General features: G+C 40.6%; 2 protein-coding genes and 1 long non-coding RNA gene across 5 annotated transcripts; all 3 read left to right on the forward strand.

Moving 5' to 3' along the window:
* Positions 1–846: 846 nt before the first annotated feature.
* lin28aa (lin-28 homolog Aa) lies at positions 847–13080 on the forward strand. The gene is made up of 4 exons (XM_034102226.1): positions 847–856; positions 1668–1840; positions 5642–5826; positions 9325–13080. The coding sequence occupies exons 1-4, from the start codon at positions 847–849 to the stop codon at positions 9551–9553; spliced, it is 597 nt and encodes a 198-aa protein (XP_033958117.1). The 3' UTR covers positions 9554–13080.
* Positions 13081–13775: 695 nt separating this feature from the next.
* Positions 13776–17899, forward strand: LOC139435508 (uncharacterized). Of its 3 annotated transcripts, none has more exons than XR_011644756.1 (3): positions 13776–14141; positions 14811–16565; positions 16929–17899. It is a non-coding gene; the product is annotated as an uncharacterized lncRNA (long non-coding RNA). The 3 variants fall into 3 exon arrangements; XR_011644754.1 differs by having other exon boundaries at positions 14811–15078; positions 15369–17899; XR_011644755.1 differs by having other exon boundaries at positions 14811–14889; positions 15369–17898.
* A 5327-nt stretch (positions 17900–23226) lies between these two features.
* On the forward strand, positions 23227–26553 carry mecr (mitochondrial trans-2-enoyl-CoA reductase). The gene is made up of 10 exons (XM_034102977.2): positions 23227–23558; positions 24154–24251; positions 24343–24474; positions 24571–24714; positions 25123–25225; positions 25414–25516; positions 25594–25667; positions 25973–26033; positions 26113–26185; positions 26263–26553. The coding sequence occupies exons 1-10, from the start codon at positions 23374–23376 to the stop codon at positions 26424–26426; spliced, it is 1137 nt and encodes a 378-aa protein (XP_033958868.1). The 5' UTR covers positions 23227–23373; the 3' UTR covers positions 26427–26553.
* Positions 26554–26703: the final 150 nt, after the last annotated feature.

The raw sequence follows: 26703 nt of genomic DNA on the forward strand, positions 1-26703 counted from the left end.
GCTTCTTGCTCCTTCCTGGGAGGACAACACTTCCCCCCGCCATGTTTCATCTGGATTAGCATTACAACCCTCTGTGGCATGTTAGGACAGCAGCCCACTGATAGCAAAGAAACAAACGCAATCACGACTAGAAACAAAACACGATATTACATCAAGCACACTTTTGTGTATTAATTGCCAGTGGAACACATGAAATAAGCAAATGGACAAAGGTGACTTGCAATAAATCATAGGCCTATTGTAAAGATAATTAAAACCCATATTAAACCAAATCAGTCTTACAAAAACCCTGTCGGTTTCAGGTTTATTTCCTTCGTATTTTCTACGTTTTGATCACACTTCAAAGGATGTAAAATGTCTTATTTATTTCTGCCTATTTCCGTGATATTGATTTAAACATTTATCTATTGGATGTTAGACATTGAGAAATACCTTCCAATGAGGTTTAATTTGTTTTATACAGAAATAAGCCCTGTCCTTCAACCACATTACTACAAATTGTGATTTTCAAACAAAAGGGTATTTTGTAAAAATATTTAAGACACTGTATCTTCCTGAGAGTCTCTTAAAACTGAAAGAAATACCATTAAAACCTAAGTATTTTCGTGAGGAGTGTTGGTCACTTCCCACATCTGGGCCCTTCTATCACACAATATCCAATACATCCTTGGGGAATACAATTGTGAATCACGTGGACATGACCGAGAGTATGTGGGGGGTTTGTTGGATGAGAAATGGTCATTTGTATTGACCAACACACCGAGCTGACCACTGGAGAAGAGAGAGAGGAGGAAAAGGCTTTGCAAGAAAGAAAGAAAGACACCAGGAGTAAACTGGCCCACAAACATGGCAGAAGGTATGTTGGGAGCTTTGGGGTGGAGTTATCTCTTCTTGCATTGTTTTACAAGTTTTTCCTTTTTTTGAGGGGGGGATTCTTCAGTAAAAATCCTGCCCGATGACCCCCACCCCCTCCACCTCTCATTGTTTAGGAGGAATAGGTTGCCAGCCCCCTTTTGTTTACCTCCCTCTCCCGCTTTCCCTCTCACTGCGCAGTTTCTGGCTTTAGCTGCATTTTGCATGAAAGTGGCAATCTGTGAGGATTACCCAGTTTGAGGGCTAGAGAAAAGGGATACTGTAGCTTGAGTGCTTATTTTGACTCAAGGCAGAACTGAAGACATGGGCTCCGTTTCAAACCAGGAATTCCCAGGTGGAGTAACAAAATAAACTGCTTTTTGCTGTTTTTGTACGAGTTAATTAACTTGTTTTCTGACGGGGCTTTCGCTACCTGATCGTAGTGGAGAATTTAAAAGGCATTGTTCATGCACGTGAGGATCGACACGAGCGACTATCGATAGATTTTGTAGAGATTATTACATCCTGCAAACCCTGTAAATCGCCTTTTTAGCTCAGAAAAATGGGATATTCATTCAGAAATGATGTTGTTTAGTTGCTTTTATGACATTTGTGATGATCGAAATTAAGCCAAAACGCAGCCTCAGCTTGTTACTAGTTTCATTGATTTGTATTGATTGGTGATGCAGCGACGCGAAAGAAAGGGGAGAAAAGTTTCACTATTGAAATGAAGCCTTTTTTGGGAAAACAGTATTATTTTAAGAGAAAAATAAGTAGGTTTTTAATTAATAATGCTTCTTTTTTATGTATTGCAGGAGTGTGTAAGCCCGAGGAGGATGAAGGACCGTGCACCGAGGAAGACTGCCAGTCTTTCCACGGAGTCGGCGTGTGCAAATGGTTCAACGTCCGCATGGGCTTCGGGTTCCTGTCCATGACGGACCGGGAGGGAGTGCCTCTGGAAGAACCGGTCGACGTATTTGTCCATCAGGTAGGATGACTTTATCTCGGTGCCGTTTGAAAATTGTGAAATTCAATGGCCGGAAACCCCGAACTGGAGATGCATCTCAACATTGCAAAAAAAGTATCAACACCTGGGGAGCTGAAAATCCACTTTTAAGTGAGATTTCCAACCAGCAACAGTGAGATCATCCCACCCGTTTCTAATACAGATAAATGTGTGTTTTTTTGCATTGTTGAAACTAGTCAGTAGTCACCAATGAGTCATTAGTCCTTGAAAAACGATACCCAAAAATAGCCATGTTAAGTTAACCGAAAACCTAATACTCAATACCCAATTAAGGTTGATTCAAGTTAATTTAAATGAGATGTTTTAACCGGGTGTTGTTTGTAGGTGTTTCTCCATCAGGGAACACGTGTTGCAGCCAGAGGAGATCTGCCGGACTCCCTCGTGATTTTTTTTCTGTGAGGTAGAAACCAACTTGTGGTTAGAGCTTGCACGCTCCAATGTGCTGGCATCAATGCTTATAAGATGGTGAATATAGATCCCAGTGAGTGCTGTGTGAGCTGCATGAAAACTGCTCTTTTAAGAAGAAGGAAACGTTCAATTGATCCTCTCCTGAAGCCATTTCAACATCGATATAACTTAAGTATTTGTTTGGAAAATGAGGAGTAGATTTCCCATTTAGCATTACATCTTTTCACAAAGTGGAAGCTTTTCAAATTAGTCATACATTGTTTGACCTCAGTGAAAAGGCACACTATCTCCACATTGATTATTGACCACTTATTTTTAAACGTTAGAATATGATTCTTAGACACACACACACCTTTGTCTGGCAATATTAATGATTTTGCCTTTTGTATGTCTTCACCAGGCTAACAATCATTTCACATTTATGTATGTATGACGGTATTTTGTGGGCCAAATCTAACTGAATGTTATGGTTGGTGATGTTTCCACTCACGGTTTCATTGTTTCTTTCTCAAATTGAAGAGATAAAAGAAAACTTCTCGGTCCATCCAAGTTTACCCAACGCCTTCATTTACCTTCTTACATACCGAGTGGGAGGTAGAGAGCTTTGGGGGGTGGGGGTGTATTTCCCCCCCTACTTCTCATGTGGGTGAGCGTCTCCATTGCCGTCTGATAAGATAAAAGCTTAGCATGTGAATGAGAGGAGTCCTCACTAGCTGCTCATTCACCTCAAGGTTCCTGTCATAAAGTGATTAAAGGCCCTTTGATGTCTGCTCAACCCCCTCAGTGTGTGTGGCATCTGTTATACTAGCTTTAAAGAGGAAAGAAGATATCAGGGTTTATTTTAGGTAAATGTCCCTTGGCCACACCAGGCCATGACCCCCCAGGACCTCATGTTGTGGGGACATTTGTCTCCCACAGTGCCCTCTTTTTTTTTTTTTTAAAGATATCACTTTATATGCTATATATATCCTTATGAGGTTACATTTTAGTCTTAAAAAACCTGCATTTTCAAATTTAAGTGGAAGCCAGTTTCTCACTCGTACTCATCTCTGTGTTATCTGCTCTCTGCTTTTGATGATGCATATTGAGAAATTGCTCTTTGCAGCCGTTGTAACTGCAATAATATTTTTTGACTATACTCAGGAAGTGGGTGCCTGATTAATCATAATGCAAATCAAAACATGAGTTCAACACGAGACAGAAACCTACAGTTTGGTGCTCAGGTAGTTTAACAAGAAAATTGAGATGCACAAGATGTGCTACTAGAAGTGAACAGTCATTATTTGCATCTCTACAAAAAACTTCAATTTCTTTGATGAAAACAGTTGATTTTTGCTTACATTTAAAGTGAAAACGGTTAATTCTCAGCAATAACCCCACACTGTGCTCTCAATATATTCACAAGAAATGGGCAACTAATGACGTACTTCCATCTCTGTCACTGAAAAAGGAAAAGAGACGCGTGTCAATGATAGATGCTGCGAGGTAATGGCAACGTAAAATGCTTCAACCCTAAAATTAGTGGCCGCGTGTCCAGGAAAATGAACTCCCAGGGTCCTCTGGCCTTTGTGCAGGTGGACAATAGAGCCATGCATCCGAATGAAGCACCCCTCGGCCGTGACCGAGCCCCTCTTTGTCTCAGCAGCAGCCCTGCTTTTGTCCCCCTCGGCTCTGATGTCTTTCTCTGCGTCACTTGGCTTCTAGACACATTCTGGGAAAAGGTTAAAGTTTACAGTAGACCTCCTAAAATACACCTGAACATTACATAATTGAAGTTAAGCCCCTGTACCTGCACTGTGTGTGTGGATAACCTGATGTGGCTATTGAGGGTCTGTCATGGGGGTGGGGAAGGTCACACATGGAAGAGGAAGTGGGTTAACGGTCACCAAAGACGAGAGAGGCCTGATGGGATTGAGGCTTTGTGGACGTCCTTGTTGTCACTCAGATGTCATGGCTCACTACTTTTGCAGCAGATGTCGCAGGATTAGAAAGGACGGTGCTTTTGTTTGATTTTGTTTTCTAATGGCATACAACATTAGTAGTTATTATCGTACCCCCTTGTATCCTTTAATTACTAAACCGTCTTAAAGGATCCTTCTGTTGGATTCAGTTTAAAGCAAAGCCTAGACTATCTTCACATCAAACTGGATGCTTTGAGAAGATAATTTTGATCTCCGGTGGTTTTGATAAACACAGAGTGCAGCTCATCGTTCATGATTAGAAGGATGGATGTGACTTTACTCAAAAATGAGATAAAGAAAATGGGATTATGTTTATCAAAACAAACCTGCTACATCATAGATCTTCGTTCTTGTGTAAACAGCTTCTATATTTGTGACAAGTTAATCTCACAACCCCACCAAGGGAATTTCAGAGAGGGTTTCCCATGTTTTGATAATCTGAGTTTTATCCTTAAAACTGCTCCACACCTTCCCTTCCCTTCATCGTGGTTTGAAAGTATGAAAACCTCAAAGGTCAGTTCAGGTGAACATAGTCTCAGTGAATATGTAACTTAGCAGCAGGCAAAGTAAATGTTCACTATAAGCAAATGCAATAAAATCATGTCATTCATTTCCCCCCCAAAAATGTTAGCCATTCACGTTCTGTTATCAAAGGAAGATATCAATCAATTGTGCTTTCCCTTTAACTTTTATCTTCCACGTCTTTCTGCCAAACAACTATCCAAGGAATGTCACCCTGACCCCCAACCTCCCAGAGAACCACGCTGCCTTCTCACCCCACCCCCAACTGCTGCACTAACCCCTGCATCCTGCAGTTTAGGGTTAGTGGTGGTGGTCAGTGTGTTAGTGGAGCTTTGTGATGTGGGTGGGAAGAGAGATGGGGTGGGGGCAGCAGTGAGGAATGCCGTTCCTCCGGAGGGGGGGATGGGTTGAAGGTTATCCTCGTCAGGTTTACCACTCAAACACTGCAAAAGGACAATGCAGCATTAAGAGAACAGTGCCTTTTTATTCAAGGTATAGTGTGTGTGTAAATATCAGTAGAGAGGGAGGGGGGAGACATCAAACTTTGTGGCGTTTGTTTATCAGGTGGGACATCATGATCACATTAAAATACCTGATAAGTCCTGTAGGGCTCTGATGGTATCACTCAGCTAGGAATGGGTGGGGGGTTGCTCTAAAGTATTCACAGGCTCAATGGGGGGGTGATTTGGTCACTGGTTGGTCATATGGCAGTTTCTGAAAAACACAATCAGTTCTTTACATATATTACAATAAGATCAATTTCATGGGAAAAAGCCATAGGTTCCGGTAAACCTCAGTCACCATTACACGTAATAAAACCCCCACCAGACAATATTTGTAATGCTGAACCCTTTTTCTTGTCTCCTTTCAGAGCAAGTTGCACATGGAGGGCTTCCGCAGCCTGAAAGAAGGCGAAGCGGTCGATTTTAGCTTCAAGAAGTCATCAAAGGGCCTGGAGTCGCAGCAAGTTACCGGGCCCGATGGCATCCACTGTGTGGGCAGCGAGAGGAGACCCAAAGGCAAGAAGGTCCAGAAGCGACGCTCAAAGGGAGATCGGTAAGAAAGTGGAAAAAACCTCTATTTATCTAAAACGAATCTGAATCAAATGTGGAGATGTATGATTTTCATTGGCCAAGAAACGATGACTCACCTTTTACATTGGACACCCTTAGAGGCTTTATTTCTCAGGAGTCTTCAAACATGTAGACTCTTTGTTGTTTCCAGTTGGGATTGGATATACGACGACATTTTAGTTTCTCCCCATTTTGCTTCCTCTTCCTCAACCCCCAACCCCCACCTCTAGCCCTAGCAAGGGTCACAGCAGCAGGCTTGACGTGTGACCTGGATCAATAACTGTTTAAATCTGCTGGCCCCTGGTGAATTCACACCCACTGACTCTCTCTCTCCCTTCCTCAACCACAAATGTGATTTGTTACTCCGAAACCAATCTCAGAACAAAGAAGATTATCTTAATTTGAATAATGTGAAAAAATCGCCTAGTGTTTGCTTAGTTATTTTATCAAGTATACCAACTTTATGTTGTGGTCATTCCTCATCACGGCAAAATACTTGGTTTTACAAAATATTTTCATTTGATCTGAACCTAGTTTAAAGTGTTCCTGGTGGTGATCAATCGGCAAAGATACATTTTTGAAGCATTTCTTCTGAAGATGCAAGGGTTTCATGCAAAGGCAACAATGTCCGCCGAGTGAAAGAAAGTAGAGCCACAGGGGCCTTGATTTTTGGGTCCTTCTTTGAATATCGATGTAGGGTTAGAGGTGTATCAACTTCACCTCCCTGTCAGTTGTGATTAGAGCCAGAGAGTAGCCGGTGTGAGAACAGAGATCATTACCACCTCAAAGAGTCCTGGGAGGCCCGCTGTGGCTCAATACCTCTCCCTGGACCGCACGGATCCATGGATAAGATATCGTTCGCCTATAGCGTATTTCAATATGCAACTGGATTTCATTGGTTTGCGATTGATTGATCAAGACCATGGATCTCTTTTGATACAAGGGTGGTTTTGTCACCACCACCACCACCACCATCAAAGTGAACAGCTGTTTTTCCATACAACATGTTATAGACCACCTTTGTGAGTGCTTGTGTATATATATGAGTAAGGGTGGGGAAAAAAAGCTCCTGTCCATTTAATTGATAACAGATGTAAGAGCCCGGGCGAGGGGGTGAAAGGTCACTGTTACCATGGCAATATCGTATGAGTAAATGCAAAGGAGGGACTGGGGGCTGGGATGGGATTGGGGGGTTAGAGAAGTGAGGAGAGGGCGGGGAGGGCAGGGTTCAGAGGTCATTACTGCAGCTTTTTTAGACAAAGGGACCACTTCCCCTTCCCTCCACTTTCCTCCTGATGGATGCTGATGTGAGGAGCTTCTGTGAAGTGATGGTTTAGACCTTGACACCAGCCCCAACGGCCACACTGACCCCTCGGCAGCCGCCCCGTTCAAACGTCATCTGCTACTACAATGGTGGCAGGGGGTCCGCAGTGGCACAGAGTGATCGCCCCACGCCCATCTGTCTTACGCCCCTGCACGCGTGGCCATTCTTTAGTGTTATGTTTGAACAGAGGTTGGTCGATGGCCCCCGTGATGGCTCCCGCTGACGCCTTTATAGTTGTCCATTTCTAAAGTTCAATGCCAATGAAACACATGTCTTACTTTGGTACAATGGAGGCCAACGGAAAGCTTTCTGCAGTGACACACTGACAAATAGGACAAGCTGTTCGGGATACCTTGAGTAAATGAGTCATGGTAACCATACCAGGTCCATGTAATAAGAGACTTGCCAGTTAATTATTGCATAAGACTATAATAGTCCACTTAATTGGTGAACTTTGGAGAAAATCTTCTAGCTTTTAAGGATTCAAATGGGAAAAAATGCACCATTTGGTCACTTTCTCATGTTTTTAGACCTTCTGTAGTAGCTTGCTCCTCCACTGAGCTGTGTGGTGCGACCTGAAATGCCCCTTGCAAGATTTATGTCAATTCATTCCAGGTGAAATGTGGCCATCTAGTGGCAAAAAGGAGCATCTTGAAATCCCCCTCTACTCCAAATCGTGTTTTGGTTATTGTTTATTCATTTGGATGTTTTATATTCACTGTGCACTTTCACACTAGAAAGCTGTTTTTGAGATGCATTTGCTGAAGATTAGTTTGGAAGACAATCAATAGTCAATGTGTCCAAATACTGTTTTGAGGTAGCACATTTATTCAATATAGCAATTATTAATTACAGTTTCAAAATGTATTGAAGCATTTGGGATTTCAGTGACCATGGTGTCTGGTTAGCAATCAATTTAATGTAGATTTTTTGTGTTTAGACTAAAGGCCTTTTAACCCAAATAAGCCACGAGTGACCTATGAGATTGTGACGGGGTTCTAATTGTCCGTTCGAAACATGGCTTAGTCGGTGTTTTAAGCTAAAAAAACAGCAACACAGAAATAACGAAACAGCACACCTTAAACAAACAAAATAAAAGACCAAAACAGGCCGTCCATCACTCATTCAGAGTAAACGTGTTCTGTTGCCTTCTCTGCAACAAACTCCCAAACATGTCCCAGCTGTTGCCTTTACTGCAACATTCTTCAGTGATCCCTTCCAGGGCCAAACCCCGTCCCTTTTGAGCCCATAGCCCCTCCCACATGGCTTATTAGCTCAAATTAGCTCAAAACCACACTGTCAACATAGACATCCGACCCAAACATAAACAGGTTAACCACCTCTTAACATAATCATTCCCCATAATTAACAAGCGCAAAAATAAATAAGAAATTGCATGGTTCATTGCAGGAATTTAAAACACGGAAGTGATGCGCCTCCGTCTTTTCTCCGAAATGTTTGGTGTGTGTGTGTGTGTGTGTGTGCGTGTGTGTGTGTGTGTTGGCTGTCAGTGGCGGAGTCAGTCACTCATGTGATCCGCTCCGTCACAGAGATGAACTGATTAAAAAGTGTTTTGACCCCTAATGGCATACAAATCCAAGAGGTACCCATCGCTGAGGCTTACAATGTCTTGCATTTGAGCGGTCAACCCAAAAGATTCACTCCCTGGCTCACCTGGCTTCTCTTTCAATGCCAAAACGGGTACCAAAACCACCGAGCCAATAAACGACATTCATACAATTAACAACTGTGACTTCTAGGAGGTGTTTCTTTATATTTAAAGGTTGGTTGTAGGAGGTTGTTTTAGTTTCCCATGGCACTATAGGACCTTTGTAAAGCTGTAGAAGACGGATCAGAGCAGTATTTAGCAGCTAAAGAGGCAGATATTTCCTTTTAAGAATAAGATGAAAAACTGAGATAAATTAGAGTGAATATTGGCCTCAAAATGACCAGGTGGCCACCAATAAGTCTCTAAATGAGTACAAATGTTGTTCTATAGAACTTGTAGTCGGTTATTTCATCCTAAACCCCTGTAATGATGTCTCTATTGTGTTCAAAGCTTCTTTTCCGCAACCCCCAAAGTGGCCAAACAATACATTATTGCATTCTCAAGCACACAGTCCATGCAATATATTTATTGCTCTGTTCTTTTTGTAGGTGCTATAACTGCGGAGACCTGGACCACCATGCCAAAGAGTGCAAGTTGCCACCCCAGCCCAAGAAGTGCCATTTCTGCCAGAGCATCGACCACATGGTTGCCAACTGCCCAATCAAAGCACAACAGTCGTCGCCGGGATCTCAGGGAAAACCGCCCCCCTCGAAAGGAGACAACGTGGAGGAGGAGGAGCACAGCCTCGCGGCACCCCCTCCCGAAGCCTCTGATTAGGCGAGTTATCGGGGAAGAGCAGAGGCCAATCAAACTGCTTCGATGGTGAGACGGGACACATGGATCCCCTTCCACCTGTCGAAGCTGCTTTTGAAACTACCTCAGGTTAAAAAAAAAAAATGCTGATGAAGAATGTTGCTAAAGTTTTTGTTGATTTGTTTTACGTTGGTGTAACACTCAGGAATACTGCTGTATTATTGCACTCAGGACGCTTTCTAAATGTTCGAATCACTGCTGTTTGAGGCGTTGAGATTGTAGTGCCATATAACAGATTATCTTTTTTAAGTAGAATCTATGTTTTGTTTTTATGTGAAACTGCCCTTACAGTGGGTGGTCTACCTCATTTGTTTTGCGTAATACTCAGTAAGTGTGTTTAAGTATTAGAGTTACACTTTTGCTGCCTTACCAATTAGTCTCCTTCCTGACTGTTACACCTGACTATCCGACAAGGCAGAGACTTTAACGTTGGGACCTCTGTAATGAATGTTACTTTGCATATCGCATGGGGAGAGGGAGGGTTTGTGAAAACATATGGGATTGGTTTTACGGTATAGCTTTAGGCAATGTATTGGCGTATGTCAATATTGCAATCGACCATCCAGTGATCCTGGGGCGAAATGAATGTCAGACCAGAAGTGGTTTTTCAAGCTGTCGGTCAGATTCATTTTTTTGTCATTTTCATTATTTTCGTCCAGCCTTTTGCTGGCTGTCTAAATGTGCCGATCTACCTCATGGTCTGCTACCAAAACTCATTCGAACTGCTGATGGTAAACCAAATATTTTCATAATACAGCTTTGGAGATTATTGGGATGAAATCAAAGCCTTTTTGCACTACAGTATTTACACAGAATTTCCACTAAAATGAATAAAAACCCAATTAAGGATGAACTTAACACCTTTCATAAAACATGTTAATGTCAGGTTTGGGAAAAATAGAGAATATGATGGGCACATCAATTTCGATAATTACGATAAAACATTTGGTCAACACTATTTAACAAGGAAAGTCCGGCCCTCAATTAGTCGGTAGTTTTAGTCTTTTAAGTTTGGTGTCAAGTTTCTCTTATGTTTCCGGGAGCTTAATTAATTTCCATCAATGGCTGAAGTGTAAAAAACGTACTGACATTTTATAAAAACCTCAACTTGGATTTGATAGAATTCCAACAAATATGATACCTGATCACTTCTGATAAGATACTTGACCTGGACTGAGATACTGAGGGTCCAACTAGCTCTCCTCTTGATACTTGAATAAAATGAGGCAGAATCAAACAGGATGTCGCCAGTGGGATGGCTGGTGTTTTGTTTATATTCAGTGTGATTCATTTCTAGGTAGTTATTTAAGACATTACCTCCCTATGACCCTTAGGAGGGTTATAGCTCAGGAACACCAAGCCTGCACGGAGGAGCATGTAGAACTAGCTAGCGACTCGGCGATTTACTCCCGTTCTACAGGAGACGTTGACACGACTTTTACACCGAATTAATATATATGTGAAGTTATTCTAAAGCCTTTTAAAAAAGTCATTCTACTTATTTATTTTCATCCAAGAGTGCTGCAGCTTCCCCCTTCTGCTCCTGTTGAAGCCTCTCAGCAACCAAATGTCATTCAAAGCTATATGTGACATGAGAATATATTTTAACATCCAGGTACTTGTATTGCTGTGTACAAAAGTGCTTGATAAATCATTGTCCTTAACAATAGTTCAAAGCAGTATTGAACAATAATATATTGCAACGCACAAGTAACATTATACAGTCAATTATGTGCAGGTACATAGTATTATGAGGAGTGACGGTAACTGTGAGTTTGTTTTAACTTTCTTTGCCTTGTATGATTTTTCTTTTTTTAATTCTTTGTTCACAATGAGCCTCTCAGAAGAGAGCCCCGTTGTTATTCTTATCTATGCCAAAACCAATGCAATGTTACTCTGCACTAATCATGTGTAAGATGCATTAATTAATTTTTGTATTCATTTCAATCTTTACTTTCAAATATATGTTGCATATTTTATATTGTATTTTTTTAGATTTTCATATACCACATACAGTCGGTCGCTGGTTGGTTGAAATAAATAAAAAACCCACTCTTAGGCTCACCTCAGGAATTGCCAATCTGAAAACTCAGGGAATGCTTCAGATTGATTAGAAGGAGTCGAGGAGTGTTTATTCAGGAAAAAGTAGAGACCGAATGTTCATCCTCACGATGTGAAGCATGTGATAAAGATGCCAAAGTAAAAAGGGGTTTCGTAATGTGATGGTGCAACAATTTTGTTTTACCTTTTGTAAGAAAAAAATAACTAGGATTGTGGCCCAAAAAAACAATAATTAGTGAAATGGTCACGTTGAGATTTTTATGCGTGACTTTTATACTTTGTCATCTTTCCATGCCTCCCGTGTGATGATGACCTTTATATGTTCTCTTCTTTGACCTAACCTGCCGTGATATGACATGATATGAAGAAAATGTTCCACTATTATTGTATTTTTTCCTCTATAATCGTTGTAGATGGGGATGTAGTAGAATATTGTAACAGGGATGGGGGCTAGTAGTATATAATCTGGGGTTGTCTCATCTCAACACATGGCCAAGACTTTAGTGTTTCAGACTATCAATGCTTAAGACAAAAAGAATGTGTCATGGATGAAAACTCAAAAAAACGTTCCTACTCTGCCGTTAGGTGATGATATATATATACGTTTAATACCTGATTTAAAAAAAAAAAAACTGTTTTGAAGACTACACTCAGGATTTGATTGACAGAAAGATTGTTAAAGTGCTCTGATTAGATGGAACGGTTTACATTTCTGTCTATTTTTATGTTGAAATGTCCTTTTATGATTGCAGTGCCAGTATTTTCTCTAGCTTGAACACTTTACTTTCTCTCCATTTAAAAAGGGACACACATGGATGACTTTGTGATCAATCTGTAACTAACTTTGTTTAAAATCCCCGAAACCACTGACTTGGATTCTGACACCCACTGCTTTGATAAAGGTTGAATGAAAGTGTTGTATTGTAATGTTTGCAACATTCTGCTGAACTTAGTGGTGTTTTCAAAGTATCATTTGGAAACTAATCCATTAGAAGTAAGTCCGTTCTGACTGCAACAAACCTGTTCGACCCCTCAGTGGTGTGTGATTGTGATTTCAATGTGGGATGTTTAATGGGTCAGATATACCTTGAAAATCCAAGGATTTGTAAGACTATGTGCTCAGGGAGACATTTGAAGCACATCGAAGCATCCTGTACCACAGTTTGCGCTATGTGTGCTTTTCATGGTACATCTTGTTTGTGACCATCAGCCATTAATCTGTGGTGTTGTATTTTATAAGATTATTGGCTAGAGCTACTTCCAAAAAATATGTGCATTTATTACTGATGATTGTATCAATGTTTACTGCCATGAAACTACGTCTATCTTGATCTATCTTATGTTGATTTAATGGCTAGTTTGTCAATGATGAGCAGCATGTAGGCTTTTCAAAGTATTACTGTGATTACGTTTCTATATGTAAAGATCTGCTCCATTTCCTAGTAAATATGTCAATATTCATGTGTCTTGTGTCTGATTTGGTTCTCCTGCTCTTACAAAGAGAACATCCTTGATTGAAAATATTTTTCAACACATTTTATCGGCAGGGTGTATTATGGTTTCAAAAGTAAAAGTACTCATCGGGCCGACTGGCTCCTTAGGATGACATACAAGTCAAATAGATTTCTCTAATATGGTAGACCACCCACACACATTTATTAATGAAGGCAATCTTTAGAACACAAAATAGGCCTATTTATAAAATGATACCAAGCATTTCATTGTAATGATGTGGCAGGTCCTTCAGATTGAGATGTTTATTCTACAAGTCAGTTTGAATGAAGCTCAGCGCAAGTTCTTTCAGGAAGACTTGTATATACATTCACTCCTGTAGTGGCACATTTTATATGTTACCTAATATGGTAAAACCAAATGCAGTTGTTCCATGATGATGTATTTCAGTTTATGTCCTTTGCTAGACTTATGATTAACCTTAAAGAGCTTACGAAATGCTTTTAGCACCTGTTAGTGGGTTTAGTATATGATAGAGGTTGCATTTGTATTGTGGAATGTGCCATATGATTTTTTTATTATTGATCTATTTTTAATAAATCACGATTATAACAGCATACAAAAGTTGTCAGTTAGTAACAATCGTTCGTTGCGCCGGAAACATCAACTTCGGCCATTTCCGGCGGTGACGTCATGAGTGGAACACAGCTGAGCTCAGTCCCGTTTGAATGCATTGAAGGGCCAAATATTACGACAAAGGATGCACAGCAATAAGACGCCAAGAATAATTGGCAAGCGATATGTTGTATGGGGATGTAGGGCCGTCTCAACATCTGGTTATGGGATGTTTTTGTGGCCAAAAAATGATCAAATGTTGCGTATATGGACAAAACAAGTGCGTCGTACGAGGCGGACGTTTGCTAGACCAGGTAACCCGGGGTCGATGAAACCGACGATGTGTGGGGCAGCACATCAAGAGATCGTGTTTCGAACAATCAACAATGCCCGCTAAGGAGAGAGAGTAAACGCTTTCTCGAAGGTTCGTTTTGCTTTCTTACAACGTTACGTTAACTCAACCTTACGTTTGCCATGAGGCTATGTTACTTTCCTTAAGAGCTAGCTGTCTTAGCTAACAACAGTTAGCAGCTAACGTTTTCTGCAGTTTGTGTTTCCACTGAAAAACGTGATGTAGTTATTTAAGGGTAAGTTAACTAAACGTTATCTTACAAGTAGAGAAAGTTAAGTTGTGTTTAAAATCGTCAATGTAATGCACGTTAGAGGTTTTGTGTTGAGCATGAAGTTAGCTTTACTGTAGCTCACCAAAGGTTAGCATGTTAAGCTGCACTTTCTGTGGCAGCTCGCTTAATACAAAGAGGGGTTTTGTGCTTCATTGTAAACTTTTCTTACAAATGTGTGTTAATCTACCTGAAATTGTAGGGACAGTTTTTTTCTACTCAACTATACAGACCATTGTTGAGGAGATGCAAAACATACTGTAAATGAGTTGGGTCTGACATATACTTTGAGTAATGTTACTATGCTGCTAAAAAATGAAACATTATCAGATGAGGACATCACCAAAGTGTGTGAGTCTGTCAGGGGATTTGATCTGTTCTTTGCATGTCGTACAGGGCCTGTACACACTGCTCTGGTATGAATTAAAAATATAATTGTAAAATGTATGTCTCTCGCTCTTGTCATCATTCAGGCTTTGCATTTGAACTCCTATGACTGGTTGCGGACTTGAAGGGAACGACTCCATGGCCTTCCTGACATCCAGGAAAAAGGTGAGATTCTAATCAATTTCAATGCCAACAGCCAGTCATTGTTTTTAACTTTTTTAATAGGATTTTTTGGGGAATTTAAGTTGTATTGGACAGTAGAGATGTACTGGAAACAGTGGAGAGGGAGGAGATGATATGCAGCAAAAGGCCGAGCCGGATGGCTGCTGCTCCGTGTGGAGCGTGTTCTATCAGGTAAAGCACTTTGGTACCCAGTTATTTATGGTATTGAGTTTAAATTGAGCCTTTGGAAGGTCATTTCCGACAGTGCATTGTAAAGACTGAAAAAACATTTATTTGTCTCAACATTCCTGTAATAATTTGTTTTTTTTATTGTTGATATTGTTTTGTTCTTTATTTTTGTTGTGAGAATCACTTTGCAATTGTGTAAGTGCTATATACATAATTATACATAATTATACTAATATTATTGTTGTTACCATTATTTAAAAAAATGTCTTTGTTTTCTTTATTTATCGCTGCAGAAAGGATCATGCCAGCCCACATCAAACACCTGATCAAGAACTTGTGAATCTTCAGGCAGAAAAGATGAAAACACCTGTTCAAAGTTCCAGTTTCCTGTACATGGAACCATGCCTGTCCTCTGTTCCACATGTCTTCAGTCAGTCCTGAGGCCTGTACTACGAAGCAGGATGTTCTCTTCGCGGCTAACTTCAGGGAAAACTCCGGCTTTCCGGTCCTACGAAGCAGGTTCTCTTCTTAGCGGGCTAGATCTCCATGGTAACTTATGCTGAACGGCTAAACTGCCCCGGAGCAGGTTAGGTTGCAGGCTAAGAGCTCAACTCAGTGAAAGCACCGCCTGCTGACCAATCAGAGCTCAGTGTGCAGAGTTTAAAGCGATCAAGTCATATCACAGGAGAAAGGAAACACAGAAAAGCTGCCGTCGCAGGAAAGACGGCCGGCAGAAATCACTGACTGTGTAAACGTGAACATGAATAGAATATCACCTCCATCTTCAGAGCAATCTGACTATTATAACATTAGCGTTAAGAAAGCACTTAAATATCGGCCACAACATAAGTAACCGGATCAGAGTAACATTAAGTACAGTCCGCGGCATATCACTTCATAATGTATCATATATCTCCTGATCTGAGTCAGCTGAGCCGTATCTGGCCGTGCAACACTCACAGCGTCACATACTGTATGCAGAAGGATTATTTTAGCAACACGTTGAGTTGAGGAAACACAGGAGTCAGAGGTAATGAAAGTCAGATCGTGTGTTAGACGGGCAGTGATATCATAAACCTGTTAATGTACGCATTCAAACACGTGTTCTGTTCCCAGCTGTGTTCAGCTTGCAGGTGCAGCTATGTGGCTTTGATCCTGATCAAGTGTTTAAGTCATGGATGTTTAAAGTTTAACTTCTTCATATTTGACTAGTATGACGCTGCACTGTCAGTGCGCTTCTCCATGTTTGTGATTGGTCGAATGCTCCAGATACCACCCCTTTCATGTGAACACCTAACTAGATAGGACACGGCTGGCTTGAGCGATCCACTTGATAACCCGCGTCGTAGGACCGTTTAGCGAGAGCGCGTATGTTTTGGATTAGGCCAACCGGCTAACTCAAACATATCCAGGTTAGGTTGAACCGGCTTCGTAGTACAGGCCTCTGGACCCTATGACTCGGACACTAGTTCTACCAAGGCTTATTAGAGGTAAGAGTAGTAGGAGAGGAGTGGAGTTATCTTTGTATTTAGGCTGCAAGTCGACAAAGGTGATCAGATGCTAATAATGATCCGATTCATTTGATATTGATTGTCTGCCAATACCGAATCCTGATCCGATTCTTCTATTTCCCAGATAATACAGCTGCACCGTGTACACTAGCTCTATTTGTTTTTGCCATTGTAATTCACCATAAGCAATTGTTGACTGTAACGTCTAGACTCTATGCCAACCAACTGTAATTTGTAATGTATTATACTTTAACGGTTCTGGCAACCACAGCAGCCCAAATGTTAACGTAAATATTAAGTTTTCTTTTTACAGTGTACTTATATCTGTACATTTCTTCTCAGTTTGCTTCAAGAAGTGGCTTCAACAGACAGAAGTGCAGGCCAGATTGGGAAAGGCTGGACGCTACACAACGGGAAACATAGACATGAACAAGGAAAAACAACAAACACTTTCTTTGTTGCCTTGTTCTTATCATACATAGTGTTACGGTTTTTGTTACCATTTAAATATTGAATTCTATGTATTACTTTTATTTTAAATCAAATGCACCGGTTTTAGATAATATATTTATTTTGATGTGTAGGTTGATTTGCAGGTTGGTTGTTATTTGTATAATTATTGTATTGTTACTGTGTATTTTATTATATTAACTAGCTATTTATTAAATTAAAATACTATTATGAACACTATACAATGTCTTTATTTTGTAGATACCAGAATACATGACACAATGAATCTTTGTAATATATTTATGTTCTCTTGTTTAAATAATCATACCAGTATTTAATGTATGCTGGTCACCTGGAATCCTGGTAAGCTCCCAGCAGGGTATATTCAATACTATTATTAAACATAAGCTGGTGATAGATGGATAAACCAGCCCTCCTGGCCAGCTGAAGTGTCCAAAACCCCTCTCCAGCCAACCATTCCAGCCTAATATATACTGGCTGGTCAATTTACAACAGCCTGACCAGCTACATGTATCTAAACTGGTTATTTCAACAGTCATTATTTATTTACTATTTTTTGAGAATCTCTATGAATTTTAGTCAAATGTATATACCAGTCTCTGTTCTGTTGCCTGAGCCAAGTTTGCCTGCTACATTACGATGTATTATTATTGATTTACTATTTATTGAGAATCTCTATGAATTAAAGTCAAATGTATACCAGTCTGTGTTCTGTTGCCGCATCGGATCTCCGCCAAATGAGTCTTGTCTGTCACTCGATTCTGTCTCCAGAGTCCGACATCAGCCACAGAGGTAGTGTATTATTCAACAGGTGTTCTCCTCGTGACGTGCGTGACGTCACTAACCGGCGAAAGCTGTTTTGTTCCGAGCGGTCGTGTAACATCGGAAGTGAGCATGGAAAGTTGTAATAAACCACGATTTATAAATACTGCGGGCATATTGTCATGAATGACATGATTTCCCATTAATAATAGTATATATATTATCGTAATAAGAACAGTATTGTCCTTCATTTCGTAAGCTCTTTAAGAGTGTCTTGGTGACAAACACAGTGTCTTGAACTTGTTGCCTGTTCCACAATGAGTTCCTGATTTCCTCACTTCTAACTGTCTTTAACCAGTTCCTGATTTACTATATTAGCAATGTACAGTTTCTGTTCCTCTGGAAAGCAGGCGCAGCTTATCTCTCCATCCAGCCCTGCCACAGTGAAAGGTGACGAAGTGTTGTTGAACTGTCAAGATCCTATAAAACCTACACACACACTTGCCTCTGTGTGCACTCTTCCAGAATACTCTGTACTCTGTGAGACCTGTACCTTCGAGGCCTCCACCTTTCACCAGTTTATTGATTGATCATTCTGATTTGTATATCTCCACAGTATTGACTAGGTCTAAGATTTCCATAACACTCCGCAGCTACATATAATCAGCTCATCACGGGCGTTGTCTATAACCTATTACATTCACCTAATTCTCCAGACAGCAGCCAATCACTGTGCTGCAGCCAAACTTTAAAATGGTTATCCTCTCCTGCAGTCAGCTGTGATTTCAGGTGTTCATGCTGCCGCCCGCCTCCTCCCCATCCACCTCCTTTCATCATATCCAGTGCCAGGATAGTTAATCCAAAAACCTCATCACACCTCCTCTTCATCCCATCTCCTCATCAAATCCAGATCTTCAGCATCATCACCAGTGTCTAGACCCCGGGGGGTTCCCTATATGCTCACGGCTGAATTTCCCCCTTTAGATATACGATTTTAGTATCGGGGTCGAATCGCCAAAGACTTAACATTTGTCATATGACAAATGTCATATGTCAATAAATGTTCTTAAAATAAAATGAGGTCTCCTGATTGAAATGCTGAAATATTAAAATAGCAATACACTTTGAATTCAAAACAAAAATAATTAAAGGTAAGCCATAATTAACATTCAAATATTGCAGTGTAAACGGGAGAGACTGTAGTGCTGGAACTTTAACAGAAAATGAAGGCCAAATACATAAAACCAGACTAGTCCATTCATCCTTTGAATACTTTATCAAGCAAAATAACACACATTCATTCCTTAGAAATGAGAATTGACTGCTTTTCACCTTAAACTATTCATTGTAGCCTACATGTATTATTTATTTATTTGACATACATAGATATGAAGATTAAATCACGAGTCCTACATTTTTTATGGCATCATAAGAATCATGATAAAATATGTTTTAAATAGTTTAATCCAATCTAAATCCTTCAATTGTGTTATTCTATTTACAATTTCACGTGTTGCAGTCTTATAATACATCCTTGTTAAATGTACTGAATGAAAAGCCTTTAGAAGACTTCCAGGAAATACACCACAACATGGATCCGCATTTGAGTGAATATGCTGAGTTTCATTACCCCGGTGTTGCACATAATGAGAAACGTTGTTACTTCGCAGTGGAAAACACGAGTTCCTCTTTTGCTGGTACTCAACCAAAAGTACTGTGTCTTGCGAATACCAGTGTTTAACCACAAGAGGCGATGTTCTCTGTTTATGTTTCAATGACACAACCTCAAATCCAATATGGCCGCACAGTGAGAGGAATGCTAACAAAACTCATAGGCTGCAGTCGGATAGTTTAAAAATCAGCTCCTAAATTCTAACCCTATCGTCTATTCCTTGACCTCTGAGTGAAACGTCACGGGGTTAAGGGATAGTGGATAGGAGAATTTAAAAGGACTTAGGAGAAGAGACTGCGGTACTTTAGAGAATCCGAATGCACTTTCACTATCCGACGTGTTTATGATGCGCCAGCGGACGTCATTGTGTGCGTCTGCTGCTGTGGGGAAACTATGGAAACCACAATTTTCTATACAGCGGACGACAACATGGATGTTTAATAAGAACGAGGGACTACTGTAAACTCATCAAGAGACTCTGCACCGTGCTCTGATGCTGCTGCTTTGCTTTATGAACAACAGAGAAACATATTCTTCAGGACCAAAGTTGGAATTGAAATAAAAAAGGAAAGTGAAACTGCTCGTCACCCTCTCCCTCCGGTCCACATTAATACAAATGATCCCAATACGTATGATTGTATGAACTAAAGATCTTAAAATCAATACAGATGTATTTATTATAAACGTTAGTCCTTAACATCTATCACTGTGTATATCACCATTCAAACATCTTTTAAAAGTTGAACAAACCCCACACAGCTCAGTGAAGACTGAAATGTTGACTTTATTTGATCATTTCAGTAAAAACTAAGGTTCATATTTCTCTCTTTGATTATAATACTGATGAACGTTCAAAACAAAGCACTTTGGCAACTTACCACCTATGTTTTAAAAAGCTTAATAAGCACCGTAACTTTCATGATATAATTTCTCCGTCATAATCGTTTTTTTCCGTGAACGGCCGACTGTTGAGTGACGGCAAATGCTGCGGCTGCAAGGCATTGTGGGGCAGCATTTTCGCTTCTCCTGCCGGTTAGGGAAGTCCAGTGGTTCCCAGTGTTGGGAAAGTTCACTTTCTACATGAACTAGTTCAGTTCACAGTTCACAAATTTTAAAATGAACTAGTTCAGTTCATAGTTCATAATTCAAAATGTTGAACTAAAGTTCATGGTTTCAAAAATGAACTAATTTATAGTTCATAGTTATTTTTTCAATACGTTGCTGCGAGCTATTATTTGTCTCCTGGATGTTAATGGGCCATTTCAATTTTTACAATATCCTCAGAGGGACGTACAAGTTATTGACCTCTGCTTAAAAAAACTAAAATCACAGCCCATTCATTTCATTCTGTGCAAAGAAAAAGCAACCTCTTAATCCAGATATCTCACCATGACTCGCGTATGCATGCACGTGCAGGGTGTGGCGTGACCACCAAAACAGAAAGATAATTTATGGACACAAGATGTGTGGACATGTATTTAGTTTCCTATCCATGTGATGTGAACATGATTTAAGTGGGGGGACCTAACCTCCTCTAGAGGGGTCCGGGGGCATGCTCCCCTGGCAAGATTTGTTGCACTTTGAGAGCAACATTAGGAGATCTATGGACACATCTCTCAACACCCAAACACAACTGTAAGCAGATTTTCTTTTAATGTATGGATATTTGACAAATCACTCCCCTTTGAAACTGTATTCTTCTTTATTAATAACTGTCATATAGTATTTTATACCGGTTTACTTTATTCTCTTATTTTTTTATAACTATAATGATCATATAAAGATGTGCCTTTACCTCACTGGTTGTAGACAAAGCTTCTTATATTCGTTAGCATAGCTAGCTAACCAGATGCTAATGATAACAACACAGTTATTGACTGTCTGATCAGTATGACAGATGAGCAGATCGCCACTGGGCTTTCAACTAAAGACACAGACACGCAGAAACTGCGGCATGTGTATGGACTTATCGGTACTGCAATTTCTGAAGTGCTGGAGTGGCGTTCTGGTGCTCTCCGTCAGAACTGCACCCCTGTCAGTCGAGACATATACCACGTGATGACACGTTAGGCTCGTGTTGTGTTCAAGGACCCTGACCTTGGCCAGGAAAAACAGGTACTCGCTTGTTTAATTTTTTTGCGGTCTAGATTTCTTTCATTTTTTTATTTTTTGCGTGTTTATAAATTACCTCGAGGGCCGTACCAAATTGTCTCGCGGGCCGTATACGGCCGGAGGCCGGACTCGGAGGTTCCCCACCCCTGCCGTAGAGTCTCACTCTGAGCGAGTGCTGCTGCAGCTGCTCTCGGCTTCGTCCATACTAATTCATTCATTCATTCAATGCTCGCCGGTTCCGCGGTTCCACATTGTTTGTTGTGAGGAGTCTGATATATTTAGTATATTTATATTTTAGTGCGACAGCCAGGGGTGACAGGCGCGTACGCGTCACAGGCAGCTTGCTGTTGCCAGATTGGGTGGTTTTCCGCATTATTTTGAAGCCTGTTTACGGTGTGTTTTAACTGGGTTTTCGGCTGAAAGGCATATGAAATCTGGCACACTTTTGAACGCCGTTATAATACAGTGCTGAGAATGAACGCACTTTTGAACGCCGTTATACAGCGCTGAGAATGAACGCGTTCTCAATTACGTTCAACGAGCGGAAATACAGTACGTTCAGTTCACGTTCGCCCAAAATATGAACGCGTTCATGAACGATCGTTCATTGAACGCGTTCAGGTACATCACTGGTGGTTCCTAAGCTAAAGGAGGTTATACAGGAAGTTTGAAACCTCCTTTCCTATCATTCTCATCATTCTAGAGTATTCGAACGGCACTTATCATGGCTGCCACTGAGGGACTTCCGGGTCATTTCACTCCTTTAGGAAGGTTCCTAAGCTAAATGGACTATTCGACTTCAGCCATAGTTCAAATGAGTGATGGCAAAATGAAGCTTTGAATGAAGCATCGAACCACTTGGACGTGTCGGAAATAGGTTCATTTCTCGAAGCTTCAGTTACAGCGACCTCTCCTGGCGAAGGGCAAGGCTGCAGTGGGTTTAACGTATCTTTGCCTTGAGAAATATTCGATGCACACACACACTAAGACTGAATATCATGTTCTATTTTCAATTAAAGATTGATAATTGTGTGTATTTGGTTATTGAGAAGAGACTAGAGAGTGATGGAACCATTTTTTGGGAGGAGAGGGCCTTTTATCAGTTATTAAAGTATTAAAGTTGAAAAACAATGATTACAAATACATCCATTCCGGGTTTTGAATGAGACAATGAGTTCCTGATTTCCTCACTGCGGTCATCGCCGCATTTGGGCCGCCGGCTCTACCCTGGGCTATCTATTCCCTACAATATTGGACTGTTTTTATATTACTGATAATTGTCTTTTTGTTCACAACTTCTCCACATTTCGAAGTGTTTTCCGAGCCAGAACGACCTATGTTTCTTCCTGGCTTGCTCTATAATGATACTACAATTCAAATGCAATATCAACAGCAACAACCCACACATTGCGCATTGTTTAGAGCGGTCATAAAGTGTTGAAGCGCTCAAATTCGAAACTGTTTCAACCTGTCACCTGTCCGAATCGAGACGAGGCAGTGCATTGAATCGCGTGAATGGACCACGAACCAGTCAAGTGATTCATTCATAAATGAAGCCGTTGCTGGTTCGGATGTCACGTGATTTGAAGCAGTTGCTGCTTCTGACGTCATATGTCACGTGATTTGAAGCACTGCTTCTCAGAAATAGGAAGTCCAGGGTTGAAGCTCCGTTCGAAGCTTCAATGTCAAACTGCCATCACTAGTTCAAATGATAAATAGTTTGGCTTAGTGGGGGTTCTTTTTCTATTTAAGTGAACAGCTGGGTTTACAATGTGGCTGTCCGTTCACACAGTGTGTTTAGGAAGTCGGACAGTGAGCAGAAGAAGCGTTGCTGCTGCTCTTTTAAAATGTCCAAAGCACAGGGAAAACGTGTCTCTTTTCAGTCATTCAGCTGCAGCACAAACATGCAAGGCTCTTCAGTTCAGGAACCACGGAGACCCTTCTAAAGTCGTACAGTAAGTCCGTTTAAATAAATGCATTGTTTATATGGCACATGTAAATGCAATAGCTACAGTTGATATGTGGCTTGAGATGCTCTGTATTGGAGGTGGGGCGAATAAACAGGCGTGCATTTCCCAAAGAAAACGTGAAATATGCTTTATCAAAATTATTTTCAAATAGTACTTACACTTTTTAAGTTCTGAAGATGAAGATTTTTTGTTTTTGTACCTTGTTCTGCTTAAAACTAATAGTGAGCATTATAGCTAAACTGAATACAACTTTATTTAGGGCTTTGACGAGCAACCTTTTTCGTTATTGATCAATGTGTTCATCAATTGTCTAGGACTTGTATGGTATGGAATATCTTGGATACTAAGCCTGCTTTTTCTTAAATATCTGTATGATTTAGGATTACAATTTTCCCTTTTTAAGTTGCCAATATTTATTTGGTAAGACATGTTAAACCAGTCACCTATTGATAAACACCAGGGGCCACATTGGAAAGATTTCCTGTTGTATCTGTGACAAAATGTGATATTTTTCGTACAAACCTTAAATGACTACATGTATACAAGCTTCAATACATGCAAGGTTTTTTTTGGTTGTCAGGTTAGAGGATGTAGATCTGCCCCCTATAGGTGAAAATGATGTTCTGGTTAAAATGCTGGCAGCTCCAATCAACCCAGCTGACATCAACATGATTCAAGGTAACACAACAAAACCAACAGTAACAATATAACCAAGAAAACCAAACACGTTATTTTGTTGAAAATGACTTATTGAGTATATTCCCATCAGGTACTTATGCCATCCTCCCTGACCTCCCAGCTGTTGGGGGCAACGAAGGCGTGGCCCAGGTGGTAGAAGTGGGCCGCAACGTAACCTCCCTAAAAACAGGAGACTGGGTTATTCCCAAAGATTCTGGTCTAGGTAAAACAACTGATTTAATCACATGAATAAATCCTCAGTGTCACAATTGTGTCTTCAACATGATCTCTTAATATTTCTGTGTGTTTGTGTGAGCAGGCACGTGGAGGACAGAGGCGGTGCTATCAGAGGGCGATGTCATCTCGCTGCCTAACGATATTCCCTTGCTGTCTGCTGCAACCCTGGGAGTGAACCCCTGCACCGCCTTCAGGATGCTCTCTGACTTTGAAGAGCTCAAGCCAGGTATTTATCTCCAAATCAAGATTGAAAACATTATTTTCTTTAAAGATTCACAAGCCTCTATACACAGATAGAAGTAGAAGCTAGAGATATTTTACAAAAGTAATATTCTACATTAAAAGGGGCATTTTGGGTGTAATTGCATTTTACTCAACAAGTGTTTTTTTATTGGCTATATTTTTACTTGACAAAGATCCAAATAGGAACAAAATGTTGTAAGTAATACATTTTTGTTGATGGATTAAGTTGATTAAGAAAGAATTCTGCACCTTCAAAGCATTATAAACCTGTTAAGTACTGATCTGGAGTAGATATGAGGATGCACTAATCCTGCCTCAGTTATCTCTAAAACACCACACGCTGTGCAGCTGTGTTAGTCATCATGTGACAGTTTTCCTCGATGTGTTGCAGGTGATTCTGTGATCCAGAACGCAGCCAACAGTGGAGTCGGGCAGGCTGTGATTCAGATTGCTGCTGCGAGGGGAATCAACACTATCAACGTCGTCAGAGACAGGTGACTCGAGTATATCATGTCTCTTCACGAGCGAAATGTTTCAGTCCTAATCACTGGCTCAGGTTATCAGTCTTAATAACTGAGATGAGGTGTTTTGTCCAAAGGTAACAGAGAGAAAGAGTTGTGTGTGTGTGTGTGTGTGTGTTATGAGTGTAATGAACTTCCTATTTGTTTCTTCCTTTTCAAAGGCCAGAGTTCACACAGCTCAGTGATAGGCTGAAGGCCATCGGAGGCACTCATGTGATCAAAGAAGAAGCGCTGAGGCGGCCTGAGATGAGGGAACTGTTCAAGGTCTGAAGACATCTTGGGTATTTGTTCACAAACACTGTTACTTATCATATAATAATGGGTTTTATTTTTGTTTTAAGACCTGCCCAAAGCCTAAACTGGCGCTGAATGGAGTCGGAGGCCAGAGTGCAACAGAGCTGCTCCGTCATCTTCAGTGAGGATCACCTTTATTGGCATGATAAAATATCTTACACTAAGGAAAATATCCGTTCATAGTATGCCACATTGTCTATTTTCCAAGATACTTTTTACACACTAGCACTTACTCATTTCTAAATTAATGTCTGTTAATAATTGTTATTTTGGTCTTAGTTGCTGCTGTATCTACAGTATACGTCTTGTTATTAGTGTTTTACTTTTTATCTAATGTACAGTACTTTTATCCCCATTTGTTGTCTTTATGTGGCTCCTGATTTGCCCTTTGGGGACAACAAAGCTTAATTGATTGATTGATTCCAGGCTTGGAGGATCGATGGTGACGTATGGAGGGATGGCCAAAAAGCCAGTCACTGTTCCTGTGGTAAGATGAAAGCTTGTACGACCTCCTAGGTTTAACATTACATTTTACAGAGAAACTGAACTGAACTTGTTCTCTGCAGAGCGCTCTTATTTTCAAGGATGTGAAGGTTCGGGGATTTTGGGTCACACAGTGGAAGAGTGATCACTCGAGCGGTGAGGTGGCGTTACATTTCTTCTTTCGTGAAATAAATCTTGAAGACTAAATTGCATGATATGATATTTCCTCTTAGATGGAAGGGCCTTCAGAGCCATGCTGGATGAACTGTGCCAGCTCATCCGGCAGGGGAAGCTGACGGCTCCTGCCTGCACTGAGGTCAGCCTCCAAGACTTCAACAAAGCTCTGGACGCAGCTATGCAGCCGTTCATCTCGGCTAAACGGGTCTTCATTATGTAAACAGACCAACTGACTAATCACTTCACTCTCATGACCAGAGTGTAACCCGAAGACTACCACATTATTGTTAATGTGTGAATCAAATACACTGCTCAAGCACATAATCAATAAATGTGTCCTCACAACAGGCTCAAAGTCCAGCATCTTTCACGTTATGATATTTTTTATTGTAGGTATTAAAAAGTCACTAAGCCTTTATAAAGCTATGTGGCATAACAGGAAGCATTATAAAACCAAGATAATGCAGCATATCAAATGGTAAATGTTTAATTGTTTC

The sequence above is a fragment of the Pseudochaenichthys georgianus genome, chromosome 16 (assembly GCF_902827115.2).
Source record: "Pseudochaenichthys georgianus chromosome 16, fPseGeo1.2, whole genome shotgun sequence".
NCBI classification, from domain to species: Eukaryota; Metazoa; Chordata; class Actinopteri; order Perciformes; family Channichthyidae; genus Pseudochaenichthys; species Pseudochaenichthys georgianus.